The sequence below is a fragment of the Buteo buteo genome, chromosome 24 (assembly GCF_964188355.1).
Source record: "Buteo buteo chromosome 24, bButBut1.hap1.1, whole genome shotgun sequence".
Classification (NCBI taxonomy): Eukaryota; Metazoa; Chordata; class Aves; order Accipitriformes; family Accipitridae; genus Buteo; species Buteo buteo.
This window is the reverse complement of record NC_134194.1, coordinates 13903215-13926514: the sequence shown is the minus strand read 5'-3', so window position 1 is coordinate 13926514 and position 23300 is coordinate 13903215. Positions and strand designations below refer to the sequence as shown.

General features: G+C 35.7%; 1 protein-coding gene across 2 annotated transcripts in view; it reads left to right on the top strand.

Annotated features, from left to right (window-relative positions):
* GABRB2 (gamma-aminobutyric acid type A receptor subunit beta2) overlaps nucleotides 1-12424 on the top strand; it is a 171677-nt gene extending 159253 nt beyond the window's left edge. Inside the window, exon 9 of one of the 2 annotated variants that reach the window (XM_075056694.1) lies at nucleotides 11248-12424. In XM_075056694.1, coding sequence (XP_074912795.1) covers nucleotides 11248-11595 — 348 coding nt within the window. In that variant the 3' untranslated portion in view covers nucleotides 11596-12424. Of the gene's footprint in view, nucleotides 1-11245 lie in introns of both variants that reach the window. The other variant, XM_075056695.1, reaches the window with a different exon arrangement.
* Nucleotides 12425-23300: the final 10876 nt, after the last annotated feature.

Sequence of the window (23300 nt, the reverse complement as noted above, 5' to 3'; positions counted from 1 at the left end):
CAGCCGCGCTCCTTCGAATGCCACGTTTAATTAATACGACCAGTGTGTGTACACTCCATTTGTTTAAAGCACGTTATCCCTTTTGTAGTGCATCTGCAAACCTGTCATCCACCTGTGACCCTGAATTAAGTGCACTTTTGGTTGCAGAAAAGAATCCATTAATGCAGTTTATATCACTATTTCAAATTGTGGGGAAATAAGGCGCAAAAAGGCGAATGATGTACAGTAAAGTAGAAGAAATGTATGTAGCTGCAGTCCAGAAGGTGTGTCTGGTTAGTGAATTGATTTCCCAAAGCAGATCAGCTCTAAAGAGTTTGCCAAGGTTTAATTGAATGGCCACGAGTCAGCCAATTTCTACCCAAAAAAGAAGTTGTAACTCTAAATGTTACGTGCTAGGGGATGTAACCTAGTTGTGCTCATGAGTCTTGAGATCACTGGATTGTATACGCTAGGGTGGCACTAAGCGGTAAAACTATTATAATGTAGAAGATGACTGTCAATCCCTTTGCTTTATTCATAGTGTCTGAAAATTATCATGTTTGGTTTCTTTTTGCAGATAGCAATGCATTTTATATCTAATCTAGGGGAAATTGATTTCAGGTGATCCAAAATTCTTATCAGAAGTGTTTACATAATCAGAATGATAGTATCCCACACTGTTAAGAAGGAGGATACATGTTTCAAATCCTTTTTTATACTTTTTGCCCATCTTTAGTCTATCAGTAACTATTAATTACGATGCTTTAGCTTTGTTGTTGTTTGTTCTTTAGGCTGTAAGATTACCTAGACTGAAGCAAGTTAATACTTTCAACACTATTAAAAAAACCCCAGATTGCTGTGTTAGAACACATTCTAAAGATTTTCCCAATATGTCAAAAATATTTTTTTCCTCAAAATTTTCTCCCCCTGCCCCAACAGCGGAAACGTTCTAATTTCCAGGAGAGACATGGTGCAGTCACTCTGCAGCATGCCATGGAGACTGCTTGTCTTGCATAAAGATAAAGATAGATCAAGGTTAATGAGCAGAATAGCCCAGACAACCTAGGAATAACCTAACTAGCAGTATTCATAACAAAATATTACTAATGTAGCATATGAACTGGGCATCAATTTAGACATGTACAAGTTGTATAATTTTTACCTTTTTTTTTTTTTTTTTAAAAAAGGGCGTTAGGGTTTGTATTGCATACATGGATGTTAAATTTAATGAAACAGTCATCCTGGGCTATGAAGACCTATGTTTATCAATATATTCACTTAGTTACTAATTCTTTTGGATACTAGCTGCTTTCCCAGAATTCTGTATATGGAGAAAGATAGACACCAGAGGTTAGTTTCTCACATAACTGAGGAAAAAGGTTAGGAGGTCAATAGAATTATGCCTAAATTTAAATTTGTGTTCATATATACACAGATATATAAGTCTATATATGAGAAAATATCTTTTTTACTCCTTAGATACTAGTTTTAAGAATCCCTCTGTAATGATATAAGATTATATTAAAACATAGAAGTCTAAATCTTGTTTATTCTTATGCCTACATTCCTCTTTTTAGAAGTGTGAGAGACTTGAACTTAATTTTCTCCCCCACCCAAAAAACCTGCTGAGCCTTGTCCCTAAACTTAATGCATCTTAAAGCTCTGTACAAAAAGCCCTGCATACCTGTCCTTGTTCATGTCCTCAAAATGAACTAAACTTTCTGGTAATATAGTTGTCAGAAACTTGATGCTCTTGGGCTGGCCTGAAGGATGCAACAGTAAAGGTCACACAGCCTAAATCAACATGATTACATGAAAATAACGTTTTCTTTGGGCCACTTTCTGTCCGTGTATCCTTTGAGTATCCAAAGGTTCCTGCAGGTAACTGGAAATAAAGGTCTTCAGAAATGGAAGATTTTAGCTTACGTTTTGCTCGATGGAATTCTGAGCTCTTATACCTTCAAGCTACAGCAGTTTTGGGTAGGAAAAGGGTCTTTACACAAGTTTCAATTGTTGCATGTAAGGTCTTTTGTTTATTAAAGTATATAATAATATAGCCAGAGGAGAAGATCCAAAAGCCAATTCCATGTAGAGATGATTCTTCAGCTTTTATTTCTTCTTCCTTTTTGTATCATGAGGCATATACAATATGTAACAATTTGCAATTTAAAAATAAGCCTATATTTGGTCTCATTAACTCATTAAAAGCTTTCTCAGTTGTGAGTGGATCACCCTTCCTGAAATGCATCTTATGAAACTTTTATAACATTGAACATAATCATGTTTTACGTAAACACCTACTACATTTGCATGTTAGTAAACTATTTTTTCTCATTTCCATAAAATTACGTGTCAAGAACAAACTGCACATTATTGCCAAAAAAACCCCAGTCATTTTCCTTCATTTTAAATGTGTTCTGAAATTCTCGTACTATCCATATATTTATATTTTATATAGGTGTGTATATATATTGCCATAGAACTGTATAATACATTGAACTAATCAAACTCAAGTTTGGTTTAAATTTCCAAGCACAAAAGGCCACCAATATGTCAGGAAGAAAACTATAATCCAGTTTTTATTTCTCTATGATTAATTCATACACAAAACCAATATAATACAAAATATGTGTAATATGTAATATTGGTATATATTTTGCATACACAGAAATTTACTTAGAAACAAATCTGAAATGACTAACCATGTCTTGGCAACAAAGTTTCTTCGTTCTTGTCACTCATTTTTAATGAGTGACAAAATGTTAGACTCTCCCTGAAACAGCAGACTATCAGTGTCCAAGTAAATCATGCAGGAATGTTCTAATTCAGTCAACAAATTCAGATCTTTTGATTATTTTAAAGCAGAAGACTTTTAATTTTAACATAGTCCTCTGAGCCTTGCAGTATCTATAGCTGTGGAACTGGCAGTATTTCAAGCTTCTACGTCAGCACTGAACGTGATCATAAGAAGTACATTTCTAGATCTTTTTTAATTCAGAAATTCGTTATCAAAATTTGGAAATTCATCTTTATTTTCTTTACAATGAAAACTTGTCAGTGATTTTACATAGAAAAATATCAATTATTTTAATTTTTTTGTTGAATCAACTGCAGTTTCTCTCCAGTGTTTTATCTGGCCTTTGTCGGTGTTTCCAAGGTTTTTCCTTGGACCTTGTGCTGCCCCTGGCCATGTTAAACTTTGAGCTGGGCCCAAGAATTATATTGTTGGTCTTCCCCAAAAATCACGAGCCTAAATCTGTTGACAAGTGAGTATATTGTGGTCAGATGGATGAAACACTAATAGACTGCCATACAGTCCACCTACTCTCATGACAAGTGTATGCTGTATAGTTCTTTGCATGTTGTATTTGACTTCAAACAAGAAGAATAACATCTATGTATTTTACAGAAGTCTGTTCTAGAGGAGCAGCTTTATCAGCCTTATGTTTACTGTCTATTTCATATGTCAAAACCATAGCTATATCCAAATCATATCTTAGAAATTTTGCCAGTTGCAATGATAACCAAATATTTCATGCATTTTTCATCTTTCTTGAAGCTTTCTTATATAAGCAGTTTTGCTCTGTTTCCATAGTAGATATTTGGTGCTAGGTATATCTGTTAAAGTATATTTTGTAAGACAGCATAATAGGAGACAGCTTATGGGCAGAACAGAAGTTTGATGAAATTTTGCTCTTATTTTTCACAGATGGAAGAGAGCACCTTTTAGGATGTAGGTTCATGCTGATGTGTTATTCATTTATATTATCTCCAAGAGAATAAAATGTATACACGTAAATGGGTTGTTATTTTAGCAAATAAATAACAAATACTTCATCAGAGCAGTATTAGTAAGAATCTGGGCTGCCTAACACCTTGTTTCTTGGCAAAATGGCAGGATTTGGAGCTGTTGTTAACTGGTACCCCAGAAGACTTCTATTCCAAATCACCTGCCTTTGCTTCTTCCTAGATGTCTCAGCAGTAAAAAATTGTTGCTGAAAATTGTAACTTAATTTTCAAAAATTCCAGTTCTATTTACATTGCTTCCTTTATGTTTATTTTCAGTCAAAGATTATTTTTTCCCCTTCTAATATTTACAAAATTTGCCTTGTAAAAATAAATTCTTTCAGGAAGTTCAGATAGATTAATTTTAAAATTTTTCAGCTTTTCTCCAGGGAAGTTTTTGATGCTTATCTTTAACATAGAAGAGATTTCTTCTTTCATGGAAGGGTTTCATTTTTAAGATAGAATCACTTACCAAGAATTATTTTGTTCTGAGTGATGATTTTGCAGTCTTCTGGAAGAAAAAAGAAATCTGAAATTTCTAGAAGGGAAGGCAACTACCTTTAGGTATCATAAATATGAAGCTTATTCAGATTTGAAGACTTCCCAATTAGAATTCTCCTTAACTAATATTTAGCTCCACCATTGTGATACGTTCTTGCAGGTTAAAAAAAAAATAATTGTTTCCTCCTTATGTGTATATGCATTATTTGTAGTTTTGGATTGAGAGTGAAAGTCTTATTCACAGGAAATCACTTGAAAACATGACTAAGATTAAGATTTATTTAAGTCCCATTAAATTAATATATCTACTTAAGTAAAGTTACAAGCTCATTTCCTGAATCAGGTATCTGTTTTCAGATTTTGGTCAACTCTGTTTGCTGCACTAGAATGGAAATAACATGTACAACATCAAGGCCTTACTTAGATAATTTATTCCTTCCACTTTACTAGAGATTGCGTTGGACTGAATTATCTTGGCCAAAAGTGAAATGGAGGAAGATGTGTTTCTACAGAAACACAGTGTACTCTCTATTTTTCTTTCTTGGTTGGCTAAGATGATTTATCCCTCTTTACTCCAAAAACCCCCCAGGGATGTTTTTAGAATATTTTTAGAATGTTTTTAGATATTTTAGAAGATGTTGGTGTAAGGTTCAAGCTGAGGGCAGGACACCCGTAGGCCATTTCCCCATTTTTTCCTATTCTGTGCCATAATTCAAACAGCAGTCCTGATTCTGCTTATTTCACTTGCTGGCTTTTGGGTTTAGAACATTGGATTCTGTGCAGTTTGAACAAGTTCATATTTCATGATTATTATTCAAATGTCATCAAGCCAAAGATACTTCAGCCTCTTTCATTTTATGTGGACACTTATTCTGCAACCTCTTACATATGGAATCTTGTGTGTAAGTAATGGATGCCAAAAGAAAGTATATGTTTTCAACCATTTCTCCAGAATCCGTCAATACTTATGACTAAGTTATTGATGTGTTGCTAAAGATAATGATCAAGAAATTACATATATCAGAGGATAAAACTAGATGCCTAGAAATCAAATTGCAAGTAGATAGAGCAGTGTTAAAGCTTTGTGTCCAGATCGTGCATTTTTCCTCTCACTTTCTTTTTTTCTAATTCTTACAGGTTTCTTGGGGTTTTTTTGCTTAGGTTTTTAGGCTTTAAAAAGCTCAAGAACCTAAAGAAAATCCTGATTTAATTTGCAGAGTTTCTCTGGATTTTCTAACCTGAAACCAAACAAAGTAACCTGAAAGTTTAAGTCAGCCTAATTTTACTGTCCTCTAACTGCATGCTTTACAGCCTGACCTAAATCTTAGGTGTATAGTGCAATCTGAGCCAATGCATGCTAATGTGGTTTCATAAACAGTTACTGCAATGCTGGCAATAAATTCAGTTTTGTACAGACAATGGAAATGCAGTGTTTTTACATTCCTAAGGACATTATTTCACATATGGATGTTTGGAAATACTAGGCATTTGTGCTTTCTGAGTTCATACAGCTTTATCTTATCAGACTTGCTTTTCATTTAAAAAATGTCTGTACAGCTTTAGGCAGGTGCCATTTGAAAATCATTAATTCTCTTTTCTTCCAGAGTGAACCTTACAGCAGCTTATACAGGACTATCTACCTTCCACACATTACCTTGTGTAGTTAGTGCAATCCCCAGAGATCAGTGGTTCCTAATCAATAAGTCAAACCTTGGTGATGAGGTGGAAGATCCCTATTACACGTAAAGTGCACTTCATACTTTCACCTAATCTTGCCAGAGCTATTGTGACTAGTCAGGAATGGGATGTTACTGGTTTTCCAAGCAAAGCTCAGCAGCTAAGAGGTGGGAAACTATGCTATAGATACTACTAAGGTCTTTATCTCTAACAAATTAAATTATATGTCTAGGCATGTCATGTTGGTCCTGATTGTGAAAGGGATCTTTATTTCTGTCTTCAGTTCTTAAGAATGTCAGTTCACAGAACCTATAAATGCTGAGACCTAATCTTGGGTGTTAATCTTTGTAATAGTCTGGCTACTTCTGTTCTCCCTTCATGGTTTAGCTCACCATATTTTGCTTTTGGCTAATGGCAGCCCTACTTAACAAAAAGGATATTTCTTTTGAATATACAACTGGGTTTTTTTCACAAGGTTTTTCCATCAGAAATTCCAGCCCTACTGTCTATTTTATCCATGGCTTCTGAGACATTCTGTCATAAAATGAGCCATCAGTAGCTGCTTGTAATTGAAGGTTATAGGTGAAAATGAACAGTATATGAGGAAGGAAAAGTGTCAATATTCTATCTTTGCAAGTCATCAGTATAAATTTCCCTCCTACTATGAAGCTGTGTTTGGCATAACAGTAGAGCATAATCACCAAGATGCTCGATGTTAGTAGTTTCAGAGATCTGGTCATCCTTGGAGGATTCCTAATGTACATATGTGTGTATGTATGCATGTGTGTGGGAGTTGCAATTTCCTTGTATTTTACAGTTGCTAATGTGTTAGTGTAAGAGGAATTCCTCTAGAAAGCCATCATTTTGGAGTTTCTAGGTCGCAGGAAGAATATATAATGGTAACATTTCTACACTTTCCTCTGTATTCCCTTTGTTTGAGGCCATCAAAAAGGTCATGGCCTCTTTCAAGGATCCAGAGTCAGCTTTTCTTCCAGTTGACCTGGACCTACAAGTGAATATCATTTGCATCATATATTTTGTCATCCACCTTTAAGATTGATTTATAAAAATCCCACCCTCTTGCATGGTTGCTGAGCTCTGCTCATTTCTCCTCCACTTCTGCTTTCACCTTTTATTTCCATAGTACTTGCTGCTACTTTTTCTTCATCTTCATCCTCGCTTCCTTTCTTGTCCCTGGGAATTTCTCCATTACGTTTGAACTCTCCTGTTCACCATAAAGAGTCTAGTTCTATGGTTGAACAATCCTTCAGCACCAAGAGATCTTTTTAACCTTCTTCCACCTCCTTTTGAAACCACTTTTACACTTACTTTTCCCCCAGAATAATTTTAACAGTTGCTTTCATATCATCATACCTTCCTTGGTCAAGTGACCAGTTGGAAAAAATACATTTACATCACAACGTTATGTTACCTTGAGGAGCACAGCAAGGCAGTAATAGCACCTCTGAAGCCAGAATATACTTATGCTAATTGTTGGCTTAGAGGTCCCTGTATCTTTTAATTAGTTGTCCTATTATTACCCTAGAGTGCTTTAATTTTAAATGAAAGATAATAGCTGCCTTATCTCTAAGGAAACTGGTCTTGATTTTATTAACTTACAGGACAGAAGAATAATTGGCACATATCATTGTCCAGAAATGTATTCAACAAAGGTATCTTTCAATGTTTTCTAATGTTTTTATCCTCAGAGACTTAAAATTCAGGTCCTGACCACTTACGGTCATTAAAGATCCCATGGCACTTTTTTATAGTGTGGTCATCTCAACCCCAAGCATCTGGCCAAATATCAATTTATGTAACTGTTCTGCTTACCTAACATTCCCCACCACCACTCACCCACCCCATAGTTTCAATTGGCTACAGCATTCTCCATTTCCTCAACTAAAATATAGTGTATTGTTCTGCACTGTCAGTCACCACATTTCACCTCAGAGGTGATTGCGCTTCACTGGGAAGTGAAGTTGTTCTTCTTTCTAAATGCTTGTAAAGCGCTTTGGGATCCTTTTGAATGGGTGGTGCTGTGTACGATAAACGTAATTCATTATCATTCTATCTCAGGCTTCACGTAGTTACAAAAGCATGTTTTATTTAGAGTTGGGCGAACCTACTTGGTGGAAATAACACTCCCAGCTCTCTCTAATCTGATAAGGAACCTTTTATCAAAGGTTGAAAAGTTAGGTTAATTTCTTTCTGGTTTTTTTGTTGTTGTTTGTTGTTGTTTGTTTGTTTCTTTCTTTTAATTTCACATTCATTTGTACTTCTGGATTGGAACTTTGGGAGTTCTTCAGATTGGGAATTCAAAATACCATGAAAAATGCGGTTCTTGTTATGGTCAATCCACTGTTCCGGTGCAGGAGGGTCAAATTAGTGCTCAAGAAGCATCTGAACTTTGTGGTGCTTACCTGGCTATTCTAACACTTGAAGGTTCGCCCATCACTAATTTTTACTGTATTTTGCATTATTTCTTCTGAAAAATTCTTGAAATATTGAAAAATGCTATGCTCCAACTCTGATATCAGTGTGATCTGTGCAGAAGATACTTTGCCCTAGAAGATAGCTTAGAATATTGCTAAATGTTTTTTCTGCCCAGCATCGCTAATCTTAGTAACTACTGCCAAGATTACCAGATATCTGCAGCAGCTTGCTGTGTTAAGATGTTTACTGAAATGAGAACAGAAGTGACAAAAGAATCAAAGCAAAAAGTTAACTGGAGTGATATCATGTTGCTAAAACATGCCTGACTCTAACTGTAGTAGACTAAAATAACTTTTCTTGCATTTGTGTTGCATAGAACGTATATGAGTGTGTAAAGAGCACTCAAATTTCTAATATCATTGCAGATCAGAAGGATAAAATGCTTAAAGTAGATTCGTCCTAAGAAGATTTAAGATGTGAACAAGTTTGTTGGCACTAAAATCTTTCCAAAGATAGTATCTTAGAATGCACAACGTTGAGGTGAAAATAACCCAGACTCTGGGCTAAGGGGTAAAACCATTGCATTAGTGGATGTTATGTCAAACTTCCTCTGATGTCATTGGAACTAAAATTTCTGTTCTTTTCTTAAGGCTATGTGAAACTATGGAAAATGTAGTTTCCAAGTGGCTTTGCACCCCTCTTGTAAGATGCTTCCCCTGTTTGTTTTTAGGTATTCTTGGGATCAATGAATGCCAAGTGCCTGTAATTGCTTTTATTTTCAGGATACTGAAAGTCTTATTATTTGTCTCAGATCTAATAACAAATAACAAACAGCTGATTTTGTCTTACCCCAAACATCATGTAAGAATTTTCTAAATAACTACACTCATTACAAGAAAATGTTTGAAAGCTCTCTTGAAAAATTTCATAGATCTATTTCAAAGCTTTTGTATGTATTCGCTTTTGTTTGTATTACAATAGCAGAATACTCTTTTTGCCTTAGTTTCATCTAATGCAGGTGAGAACTGATTTGATGGCCGTCCTGGCTACAATACAGTGTTTCCTCACCATGCTCAATATCATGCTACAGAGTTCTTAAAGGAATTTTTCTTGAGTTCCAGCTCAACTTTCCCATTTTTCCAGTGCTGCTCAAAAAAGATCGATTTCACTAGCACACTAGAAAATTCAAAGATTTCATATGGCTTTGATGGAAAGCAAGCAAAAATAGATGATTTTGGCTGCTTCACATTGAGTCATTACATTTAATCTAAAACTAAAATATAATGAAACTAGAGGGGTGCAAACTCACATAGATTGAAAAAAAAAAAGAGAGGAGGAAATCTGGCATCTCAGCGATGCCAGTTTTTATGCATCACTTGAACAGATGTAATCACTCAAATGGCAGTGTTTCAGTAGGTCCAAAGCACTTCTGTGAGCGTCTGCCTTCCCAGTTCATAATACTGTGCAGTGGATGCTACTAAAAAGCAACTGTTTTCAACTCAGTTCTCTCACCGTGCCATGTGAAATATTACACAGGGTTTTTTCAATAATGGCAAATACAGTGCTATATTGGGTAGTGCAGCAAGGTACCTGCTGCTGACTGCGGGCTTCTAAATATTACAGAATAGATTAATGCCATATTATTGTTTAGAAATCAAAAAAAGTCGCAGTTTGTACACTTTCAATAATAATCATAATATACATTATGTACATGATAATAAATAATGTGGCTGAGTTATTCTTAAAGGAGCTCTGGGACAGTTTCATCTCTTATTTGGCCTGGAGTATATCTGCACTACCATCACTAAGTCAGTGTACTTAATTAGCTGCTCATTAGCTATTATTGCTTTTAAAGTATTTTTATTTAATTATACTCTTTAATCACAGAATTCAAAATATATACTTAGAGGGAACGTGGAGGAGAATTAGAACTTCCTAAATAACCTTATATTTGTTTTTTATAAATGGATTATTTTGAAGTTCTCCTACCACACTTCGGATCTACTCCAGATTGCCTAAGAGCAGAATTTAGTTCCTCATTATTGAAATCCTCTTGATTGTCTAAGAGGTTTCTTTACAACATTGCATTAATATTTTTTTTCACTGAACTTCCTTTAAAAAATATATAGTAGCTAAAACTACCCATTGAAACAACTGTTCAATGTACATTTGATGTGATTACACTCTGTATGTTTTTCCTTGCTTGAAATTGCAGATCTCTGCTATTCCAGCGTTCAGGTCTCCACAGCATGCACTGTATTTATGAAATTCATTAGCACTGGGGAATGGAGTTTCCACATAGGCCTAGTTAGACTATGACGGTGCCTTTCCCCACGTAACCAGCAGTCCTGTTTGGAATATAAGGACTGAAAATTTGCATTCTCTTGTGCCATGCTCTGGGCCTCATTTTATAGAGGCGGAGAGACCTCGTGAATACCTGAAGTTTTTATCAGAGCAGCAGCTTTCATTTGAAAGAAGAAAAAACAAAACAAAGCAGACCCTTTTCCATTTGATTTCTCTCCAAAAGCCCTCCAAAGTTCAATATTTGCCCCAGATATCCTACCCAGTGGCAGAATCCCACTTTCAGGATCTGAGCATGTACTCCATTTCCAGGTATTGCTTCTGCTTACAGAACATGGGGTCTAGGGAAATACCATTTATTCCATTATATTATACTGGCCTTATTGTTCCTTGAATTCACAAATAAATGGCAATAAATATAGTCATGGCTATGCTTAAAGTCTTTCAGACAGGCTGACATCCAATGAATTAGAATTGTTAGAACTAGCCCTTGTCAGCATGGCTTCAGTTCGCAACTGATCGGGCTTCCTTTCTCTCCTGTTAAATCTGCTTTCTTATTTGTTACAGATGGATCCACATGAAAATATTTTGTTGAGCACACTTGAAATTAAAAATGAGATGGCTGCCTCCGAGGCTGTGATGGGGCTTGGGGACCGCAGAAGCACTATGCTGGCGTATGACACTTCAAGCATCCAGTACCGGAAAGCTGGCTTACCCAGACACAGCTTTGGTCGCAATGCCCTGGAGCGACATGTAGCACAGAAGAAAAGTAGGCTACGGAGACGTGCATCTCAACTGAAAATTACCATTCCTGACTTGACTGATGTAAATGCCATAGATCGATGGTCACGCATATTCTTCCCTGTTGTTTTTTCCTTCTTCAATATTGTCTATTGGCTTTACTATGTGAACTAAGAAACAAAGCCACACAGGAAGCAAGAACTGGATTTCTCTTCAAATCGGTTGTACAGCCAAAAGTGGGACTTAGAAAAATTCTATTCAGGACAAAAAAGTTATTTTAAAACACCTTAGTTGCTGGCCCACTCTATGGTCTGTTTTTATAACGTTTTGGTTGTATCTGCTAAATCTTAAATACGTTAAGTTGCAGTATGGACATATCCCCTTATCAAAATATAAGTGCATTTGGAGTGTGAAGGCAAATTGGATTTTGACAATCACTTTTGTCTCATTGTCCCTCGCTCTCTCTTTTCTCTCTTTTTTTTCCTTTTCTTTTTTTTTTTTTTAAATGGCCACTTGAGTTTAGTGATACAAATTATAGAGCGGCATTTGAGAAACAAGTTCTAGTTTCAACAGCAGTACATACCATTCCGAGGGAAACTGCATATCTGAGACCTGCATCTATACTTAAGAGAGTGTACTAAGTTATTATCATGCTTATGAAACATATACACTTTACCTTTTAAATGTGTAAACTTGAAAACAAGTAGTGCCTATCATCTTTTCCAAGATGATGATGGTCAGAGGTTTCCCAACCGTATTCAGGTATTTCCTGTTATTTATTGAAAGAACTAAACCTTTGACTGATAATATTAGGGTTGGGTGTTTGCACAGAAGTTGAAGCAAAAAGCACTAGTTTTGTCTGGATTTTAAAGAGAGAACATATGCTCACAGTCACAGTGACTGTGTTTGTGATCAGCAGAGGAATGTAGCAACGGTATAAAAACGCATCAACTGAATGGGTAGATATGCTGCTGGTTTGTGTTGGGGAAAGGAAATCATCTGTCCAAAGTGCCAAAACTGGTTGGCCAAATAGTGATTCTCTAGGTGGCTGAAGGAGACCGATGGTGCCCTGTCTTTCTAGGGTAGGGAGAGCTAGAGAGCAATTACAAAATACAGGGCCAAGGAGAGAGAAGGCTACATACATGTAAAAGTGTGTGTGTGTGTGTGTGTGTGTGTATGTGTATGTGTGTGTATATATATATATATACATGCACACATATATATATACTGTGCAAATGAATGTTGTCAGTTATAGTACATACCTTAGTCTGAAATACTCATGTGGAGTTGTGTGATTTCTTCCAAGTTTGCAATCTTTCCACCGTTATGCTTGCAACTGTTGTTACGCTTAACACCTTACATCCAGTTTGATTAAAGGTATCGTACCTCTTTCAACAGTAAAGATCCAAGCATATGTATTTCAGTACAAAAAATGGTGACAGGGTATTTTCTCAGTCTGGATTAGGGAATACCATTTCACTTTTTATTTTGTTTTCCTTAATGCACTGTTTTAAAAGGGAAAAAATTGGTAGCCATTACTTTAAGGGTTTAATTACACTTTTGAATGTTTCCTGCTTTAGGGTGATTTCCATTGAAAAAGTAGCAAATTTCAGTTTTGCTTTAGGGAACTTTTTGAAATAAAAGGGTTTTTTTTCATGCCATAGAGCTTGACTCTTATATGCAAAATAGAATAGATGCAAAATAGAATATATAAAAACCAGAATTTTATAGGCAAAGTAGAGTTTGTCATTTAGTCCATTGTGGAACCTTTTTCTGTAATGAAAAAAAAGTTGCAAGAACTGTATAAAAGGTATGAATCCCTGATAGCTTTTAGTAAATCCAATCCCCAATATTGTTTGACACAAAATATTTCATGAAGCAAAAGCCACATCTGTTGTCTCTATGCTAACTCATCTGTGTACGAATTTCTGAAAGAAACTTGAACTCAAGTATCTTCTAAATAGTAAAGGAATTTTTTCAGGCAGATAGTTTTTCCCCATTTAAGTATTCTTTTGGCAATACTTTAAGATAGTTCTTAAGAATATTTTTCATAAAATATTTTGTTTGAATTTTTTGTTCTTGCTTTAAAAGGATAATTTTCTTACAAATTTCTGTTGGTTTTTTTCCCCATTTGTCAGTGAATGACAGTGATAGGACAAAAATGCTAATTATTAGTTCCGGGAACTAATAGGCCAATTTTCTGACTTTGTTTTGAGCATATCATCTGCTTATATATGCTTCAAACAGGAGAGAATAGTTTTGAGCCTGAAATGGGATTTGCCAGGCATACATACCACCTGTTGTTTTCAAGGGAGTTGTGTGTATGTTCACGTACTGCTTCCAGGTTCCGACTCTGCAATATGCAGAGACAGGCTTTCATCATGCAATGAACTTTCCAGGTCAAAATGTTGCTTTTTGTTCACATTCTTAATTTCTGACTGCATTTCATGCATAACACAATAGGCTTTGTAGATGCATTTGGAATTTCAAGTGATAGGTATGAGTGATGTTGGAATTTTTTCCCAGTTCTAAGAAAAGGAGCCACATCAAAATTCAGTATTTCTCTTCAAAGTCTGTTCTTGAAAAATGGTATTAATTATCATAAATAAAAGCAGTCTTATAGTATTCTTCTGTACCTGCTTTTCTTTCATTTCACAAATTGCTGCCAACTCCTTTTGTATTTCACAGAAGCATAGTGTGAATACAGGGAGCTCACAGCCTGTTTGTGGTTGATACACATCAAATATAAAACCTTACAGAGAATATGTTGAGACTCTGCACTGGTTTACTGCATCAGCTATTATGAAAACCACAGAGACTGATTCTTAGAACTGCACATTAATTAATCTGAAGTTACAGTACAAGCCATAATACTCTCTGATGTCGCTATTCAGAGAGTGAAAGAAAATGTCTGGTTTCTGCTCAGGTGTCACTAGGAAAGATATATTATCTGGGGGGAAGGAGCACTTTTGCTTTTACTATGTCCTTCTGGCTATTAATGTGATGTATAAAATTAGTGAAAGAGAAGGATTCTATCATTTTGTACTAAGGCTTAACACTGTGATATAAAAAGATGGGGGTGAGAAAGACTGGCGAGGCACTGTCAAGGGAAAAGTATAACTTGAGCCCAAGGTGAGCACTTACTACTCTTCTGAGATACTTGAGTGAAAGTGAGAAATTATGCCAACGTGTATGAGATATGGGGTTTGCTATGTGTGCTACCCTCCAGGTAAACTAGAATAAATTTGCTTTTACTTTAGATTTGACCGAAAATGAATATTCTAGATCTTTTTAATCGTGTTAACTGTTGTTAGTTTCAATTAGAAAAGTATCAAAGTTACTAATTTAGATAAACCTTGTAATATAATTATAGTTGCACATTTTATTGTTCTATTAGACATAATAGCCAGCAATTAAGGTGTTTTTCATCTTTGTGAAATTCATGGGCAAATTATGACTATAACATGGCACAGTTTTAATGAAATCTTTGAGATCAATCTGTAAATATATACTGTACATGACTGCTAGTAAGTATGATACACATTTTCAGAACTGAAAATTCATGCAACATATTTCTGTGTTTGCATAAGGAATGTTATGTTTCTATCCTATCGCAGTTTAATGACTGGGAAGAAAGACTCAAGCAATGACATTGTGACCATTTCTTTTCTCATTCCCAGGGGAGGAAAACAGAGTCTTAGATGACAGCACGTTGCAAAGTTCTTCAGAGGGTTTTTACATTCTAATAAAAAAGACATAAAATCTGTAAGGTACAAAAGCACAATGCATAGAGAAAATGAGTGGTGGTCTTACACCTGGGGAAAAAATTACTATTTATTTCAGACAAATATGCATTAAAATTAAAGATCAATTAATTTTCACTATAATTATTAGACTGTGTCCCAATTCTATACTATAACACAGTACTAAACATAAGTGAACGGATGTTAAACATTATCCAAATATATGTGCATATGGACATACACCTAAATGTCTATATGGACATATGTGTGTATACATACACGCACTGAGTATATATATGCACACACATTCATATGTTGGCGTGTTAAAGGAATAAGCTAATAACAGTTTTGTTTCTACCATCAACCAGTGTATGAATATATTTTTGAGAAAAAAAGATTAATGTATTTAAAAAAAACCAACTTACTATACAGGGTAACTGGGCATTTCTATATCAGCAGATCAATGCTTATAATTCGTATGGAGCATTGCACCGTTTGACATGATGATAGTACTGTACCTCCTAGCATCTGAAATTAGACTAGTCCTCACATTGCTTGCCTATTTCTTCTCTCTCTTTTTATAACAGCATTGTCCACTAGTAAGTTTTCAAAATCAACAAATTCCTTAGGGAACCAACAAAAAAAGGCAAAAATATTAACTATTTCTAGAAAATAATCTAGGCTGGGATGGCCAGGGTACAATACTATATCAGTAGTGATCATAACATTTTGCTATGTGTACATAGAACATACAGTGTGAGCAACCATAACTTAAGCTGAACATGTGTAAATATTATCAGATTTCTTAAACATTTTTAACTTCTAATTTGTACTTTATGGTAAGGCAAAAAGCTAATTCTACTTATGGTTTAGGTTAATGTGTCCTAAAATTATGTAAATAATTAAATAAGCTGTAAATGAGCAGTCGATAGATACAGTAATTGTTTAGTGAATTTTTTTTACTAAGTACAATAATAGCAGTGCTCTAGCAGAGTAATTTAAACACCCTTTTGCATAAACAGATTTGGATTCCAGATATAAAAAAAGTACAGAAAGTACTGTAGTGTAAAATAGCCGTTGTGGCAAAGTTACTGCTAGCACAATCAATTCTTTTGTATGGTTAAAACGTTCAGGCAACAGAAGATAGTAGCTTGGCACTCGGTACTCAGATTAGCATAAACAAATAGGGCCTGGTTTTCACTTACAATAAGGCACATTTATGTTGCTCCAGTAAGTGGAGGAGATGTAATCCAGGGTAAGCGAGAATTCAGCTGTTGGTGATTTCATTACAGAAAGCCTGCATATTGCGTCTGTCTGTTTCTGAAATCTGTATCTCTTATGGTATCTAATAGTAGACTTTTTTTTTCTTTTTTTGTTTAAAAAAAAAGGATGTTTGACTGTCGTTAGATAGCATAGTCCCCCTAAAGCCAAAGAATCTTCACTCCAGAAATTGTTTAAAAGGGAAAACTAATAAGTCACTGCTTAACACCAAAGGTAAAACTTAATAAAATGCACTAGGAACTTTGTCTAAATTTTTAAGAAGCAAGTGGAATGTTGATCAAAAATACTGCCCTATTCTACTTTGTAAAAATAGTAATAATTTAAATATCCATTAATATAAAATTGAAATAGATCATCTCTACAAGAATATGCAACACTAACATTTCATAAGTATAAAATTATTTTCTTTGTAAGTGCTTTGACAAAAAATGAAACTTAAATGATGAAAAATCGCACCTCTACTTTCATACTAAGGGTTGTATTTTTTTAATGTTTTTCAGACATGAGGTCATCTATTCCAATTTGATAACATTTTGTATGTTTTCACTGTTACTGTCATTTGACAGATACTCACCAGGCTGTATTGTTCATGGTCTGTCCTGTTACTTTCAGTTGAAGACAAAAAGACTATTTGAAACATGATTAATTCTAACAAGCTGACTATGATTTGACTTCTATCACGTTTTTATTTGCATGGGTGTTTAAATGGTTCTGTTAGTACTGTCTTTGCACAGTTCTGATTTATCTTTTTTTACTTAGTACTATTTACTTCATAATGTAGTAATCATCAGCCTTACTAATGACCTTGTAGCCTTTCTTATATGCACATAATGCACATTTTCCAATGGCTAGAAAATGCAAAATACTAGTGGATATCATTGCATCAGATCTTCATGTCTTTCTCAAAAGGACTGCTAACCTCTGGGATATATGAGGTAGTAAAATGATGATTGTAAATGAGTAGCACATAAGAGATATTTTCTTGAATTTAAAATTATTGCAGCCAGTTTCAGCATGTAAATATATAATAATGTTGGCTAGTGTGTAATTCTTGAACTAAAAAAATATAAATAAAGAAAACCTAAAAGATGTATATGTAGTTGTGTTATGTTGGGCAGGGTCTTTTCTCAAAGCTGCAGAAGATCACAGTTCTCATCTGAAGTGCGTATCTATGAATTTGGGTCAGAAAGGGACACGAGGAAGTTGGACACTGAGGCATCTGAAGTGTAGGCTTAGTATGCAAAAGGATAGCCATAAGATGGTGTTAATTTGCCTATGTGGCAGTCAGGGGGAGTTGAGTGTCTGGGGAATATAAGCCACGTACACTGAAGTGCTTAGTGCTAGTCAATAAGAAAATGCTGAGAGGAGGGGAACAGCTGAAAAATCTCAGAAGTTCAGTAACTCCTTCTCAGAGTCAACTCTTGTGAATCTGTTACTGACAGTAAGTTGCTGGTGTCCTCCTTAGAGAAATATGGTAGCAGCTGTTCATGGTGGGATGGTATTTTCTTTTACAGAAAAAGGTCTAAACAGTCTTAAGTCTGTCTGCGTGGACTCAAGCTATGGAAGACCAAAGTTCCATTCCTTCCTCTTCCTACTTAACATCTAACAGGAGAGATCCTGGAGGACCAAATTATTGATCCTTTCAGGATGGTGGATTTAGCAGATTTTCCTGTTGGGCTGGTTCTGTTGCATAAAAAACAATTCAAGATTAACAGACCAGGAGGAGAGTGCAGTCAGGCACGGTCATGAGAGGCATCTGTACTGTGGTACTCCATCTGCTGACTGTTTTGTACAAACCTTTATTGGCAGTAGCAGGGACCAGAAGCTGGTTCTCTTCTTGTGCTCCCAAGTTGAAAAATGTCTACTAACACAGTTTTGTTCTTGCTGCTTCTTTCTGTCCTAGTAGATCTTGAGCATTAGACTTCAGAATTAGACTTGTTTGTTTGCTCTGCTGAGGGAACAGTTGACGTCCATCAGTTTTTCTTGTTCAGTGCCAGCCCAGCTCTGATAAAAGGGAATTCATAGTTGCGTTTCCAAACCCCAAGTGTCACTACATGGGGGAAATGGCAGGGTATTTTTTGGTAGCCTTAGCTGTACATACCTGCAGTTTCTGCCACAATTTGGTTCTTTGGTTGATCCGACCAAGGGGAGCAGATGGAGCACCAGAAAAGAGAACAAATGGCCGACAGGCAAAAGGCTGCCAAAGGCTAAAACTGCCGAATCCTCATTTTTGTCTGGAAATGCAGACGGCAGTTGGTAATTCCTTTTGAAGTTACCCACCTGGCTACTCTCTGTTCCCAGCCCCACAACAGCACTGCTTTAATGACTGATCTGTTCTGTCTCGCTTGTCTGTGGATAAAGAGCACCAGTTCTGCAGAGAAAGAGCAAAGACTGAAGACGGGAAGACCCGTGAGTCTTGCGGCTGGGACTGAGGTAAGGAGCTGCTGGTTGCAGGATGCTGGCTCTGTGCCAGGAGGCATAGAGCACGAGGAGTAAAATATTCCAGACTGTCATGGAAAACTCAAGTATGACTTCATCTCTTCACTGTTTAAAATATATCACATCTTCCTCTGAGGCTTCTAAACAGTAGATCCAATTTCTGAAAAAAGACTAAAATGTCAGCACAGTTGCTTTGTTACAAGCATGTGATGTACTGTTGGCTCTTATTTTCAGAGATTATTACGAGCTAGAAAGCAAAGTATTTCAACTTTAAGACTGGTTTGTGATTTTAGGGTCTAAAAATATTTATACTTATTGATTAGTATCATTTCCAAATCAAAATAGAGCAAATTTTCTATCTACCTTTTCACCTGTCTGTATCTATAAATGCATTTAATGTTATCACATCCTAATAGGTGTTATATCAAATCCACTGGCACCAAAAAATAAGACTAGTGCTGCAGACTATTTGAATAATTTATTCCCTTTATTCTATTCTGAGCTTAAACACTTACTTCGTGACTTGTGTAACATGGCCTCTCCTTCATTCAGTTTACTTGACTGCAAATTAGAAACGTTAATATGGGCTTCTTATTGGTAAATTGTGCTGTTCAATATATCTTTGTAATTTAAAATTAACAGAACATGCCAGAAATTATCTAACATCACAGTTCTCAACTTATAAAAGGAAAATCAATTTTTTAAAAAACAAAATTATGCATCTGTCACATATTGAACAGCTGTGAAAGAATCAAATAATGGGAACTGGCTGCTAACACATTGTAACTGTTACATATTAAATAAATGTAGCATTAACAACTACATAACAAGTATGTTCACTAATGCAAATTCTTTGGTTATCAAAATTAATGACCAGTGTGACATTATTAATTCGTAATGCTTGTTATTCTTGAAGGATATGTGGAGTGACTGATTTATTATGAAGTTCGTATGAGTCTAGGTAAGAAATAAATTTAAAGAAATGATGATTATGTACAGAAATGGGGGTTGGTTATTCAGGTGATGTAAATTGCTTATGTAAATGGAGATATGTTTGCCTTGACTGAGGTTCTGACCCAAGCAGGTTTTTGTGTGTGTGTGGTTTTTTTTGTTTTCTATTTTAATTTCAGGGCAAAACTTTGAATACATCTTATTCTTGGAACAAAAGTATTTTTTCCCTCTTTCTGACAGATTGTCAGAGCTGACATACTGCATTCATTTTGGCACTCTAATGGCTAAGGGCATGCTTCCAGCTGAGACCACTTTTTTTTAAACTTTCTCTTTTTTAGAAAGAATATAGCCAAGGAAACAAAATCTTCCTGAAGTTCTGGGTCCTGTATTGGATTACTTAGGTTCCCTTACAAATGCTTTAAAAACCAAATCATGTAAACTGTGCACATTTTCAGTTTTGGTGCTATTTATTTTTCAAATGATACTTGAGTAGAGATATGTGTATATCTATGGATATGTATAGTCACATACATTTCTAAGCTTGGTTGATATGTCTAAAGACTGATGCTTTCTAAACCTACATGAAACTGGTCTGTGGCCTTTGAGATCTCCTTGTTAAATGTTTCCAGTGTTTCTTTTCTGAGGAGTATGGTCAATCATGTCAGTCTTTAATCTTCAACTTTTTGTTGAAATTTTATGGCATTGATGTTTATGAAGGTACTGCAGAGAGAGATCACAGGCAGGCACAGGAATACAATGTCATGCAGGTTACAGGGAATGAAGTCCTGTCACATGCTCTTTGACAGCAGCAAAAAGGGCAAGAGGTGCAGTGATAAACCCACAGCACAAAAGCTAATTTGATCATGGAAGGGTCAGTGCAGTTCTGTTATTGAGGATGATATTTCCTCTTCCATGTCGTGCAAAGACATTGTTTCTTCAGGTGAGAGGACATTGATGGGAGAAGGAATGTGGATAATAAACAGACTGAAACCTACATGTCAGGACAGCAAGATTTATCTGCAAGATTTGCAGACAAATTGGATTGGTTTTGCTGTTCTTCTGTATTTTATGTTATGAAAGATTGAGGCTTTTTTATTGTTGTTGCTGTTGTTAGTCACCGTTCAAAAGACACCTGAAGTAGAAATACATGTCAGACAGAAAAAAAAATTACTGGAAAGAAAAAGGGGGGGGGGGGGGGGGGAGAAGCCCAGCATAGGGAAATCCAGCTAATACCCTCCCAACCCCCCAAGCAGCAACAAAGTGTAATGTGCATAGCCTAATTTCTTTTCTTTTCTCCCACTCATAGCATACTTTAAAATTAGGAGGGTTTAAGACTGTATGAAGGACAAATTTCTTCTTCCTCCTCTCCCCCTTAATTTTAATGTTGTCTTTCTTACACAAGTTTGGAAACTTAACATGAAGACCTTGGCTAATTCCAGTGAATCATACAAGCCTTAATTGGTTTTGGAAGGGTCTCCAGATCTCTCTAAGAAAGGTTAAGCATTATTTATTTGCCTTCTTTACTACCCAAAGCGATGTGATTACTGAGCAGGTTTGACATTCAAACTAATTAAGGATGAGAGAAAGAGGAAAAAAAGCCTTTATATGAGATCCAAACAAAAATTTACAGAAGGAAGAAACAAAAAAATGGAAAAGACAGGCAGATGAAGAGTAAAGGATGGTTTCTCACTCATGCTGTAAGATTTTGAAGTAAATACAAGCTGCTTTTCTGGCGTAGCGTGTTTCTCTGACTTTTAACTGCAGCGTAGCCATCCATCACCTGGTTTTCCTATTTCAGATGCTTACAGGAAAGCCATATGAGGTAATATCTCCTGGTGTTGATGAAAGGAAAGGATGTCCAGCGTAAGTCTATACTTCTTCCCTAGGTGTGTATTTTACAACTGACAATGCTTGAAAACAAATTCCAAATCCTGCTGCCTTTACTCTGGTGAGCAGGCTTGGGCCCAAAGGATTTCACAGGGTGTTAAGCACCTTGTTGAAAAACAAGCATTTCCGTTTACTGTGCACACCCTGAAAAATCTTTGAGTGGTTAAAACAATGGAGGAGAGGAGGGAAGATCTTTCTCCTTTAATAACTGAGATAACAAGACAAATCTTTTGGGCTATAGATGCAAGTGTTTTGCTTAGATTTTGCAAGCACTCATGCGTATTGCTGAATTGGAAACTACCCTGTATGCAGGTAGGTCTAAATTTGACCTTTCCAGATACTTCTTTGCTTTTTGAAGACACTAAATGATTTTCTCTTCTGTACTTTATATCCCCATAGATAGTTGGACAGCTCAATTGTGACTGCATGGACAAAACAACAGTGTTCTTTTTACTATTAGATCAGTCTAGTTCTATCAAAAATATGTTTGGAAAAAATATATGCGTTGTGGGTATTTATTCATGAAAACATGGTATTTGTTTTATGTGGATATTTTGTAGTATTGTAAAGTCTTGCAATATATTTGGATTTAAATTTGTATAAAATATTTATTTAGAGAAAATTTTCAAACCCCAAAATTTTATTTTCCACAATGCAAAAGGGATGTTATCATATTAGTACATTATTTAACACTTTTTTCTTTTTTAAATGCTGTTTTAATATCCTAGTGGAAATGGTTTTCTTTTCTGGGAGATATCATTCTTCCTTTCAACTAAAATATTTTTCATTTTTCATGTCAAAAGTTGGGGGTTGAGTTAAAAATTTGTTTAATTTTTTTTTTTCCATCAAGATGTCTGGAAAAATAAAATCTAAACACATCAGCTCAGCAGTCAGCTTACCTCTGAAATACTTAGATTAGGCATGATGAGGAATCAGGATAGTAGGAAAGGACAAGAAAACTCTAGGAATAATTTGACATTTTTTAGACTTTCAAAGTTTGCATGCTTTGAAGATCATACCCTTAAAGTTTCTGATTCATTATATATAATTCATAATTGATTTAGCTGATGTTTCATTTAAAAGCTTAAAATTCATACGTGAGATATGCTGAAGGTAGAGCTCTGACACCTGATAAAGCGTGAGTACTAGGTTCGTGCATGGTGATGTCTTTGTGGACTTGGCCTCCTCAACTCTGCTTGCTACAACAGGTAGGACCACATGAATATGCATGTCTATGAAACAATCAATTGCTTTGCACTATGTTTGTTGCACTCAGGTCACTCTGAGGAATTAAATTAAGACTACCATAGCTTTTGCATATTGTGAATTTAGAAGGATGCTTTGGGATTTCTAAATACATTTGTCAGATAGACAATAAGCCTGCTGTCAGGTAGGGATTTGCCTCAGGTTTGCATCCCGCATGGCATCCCCCTTCTTCTCTCCTTGGAGAGAGAAGTGCCCATCTGCTCTCCCTGAAATGGTTGGGTGTTATGTGGCAGAGTGAAGGCAGCAAACTCCCTGTAGTCACACCCTGAGGACATGACACCGGCTAACAATTTGCGACAGAATGGTCCTACA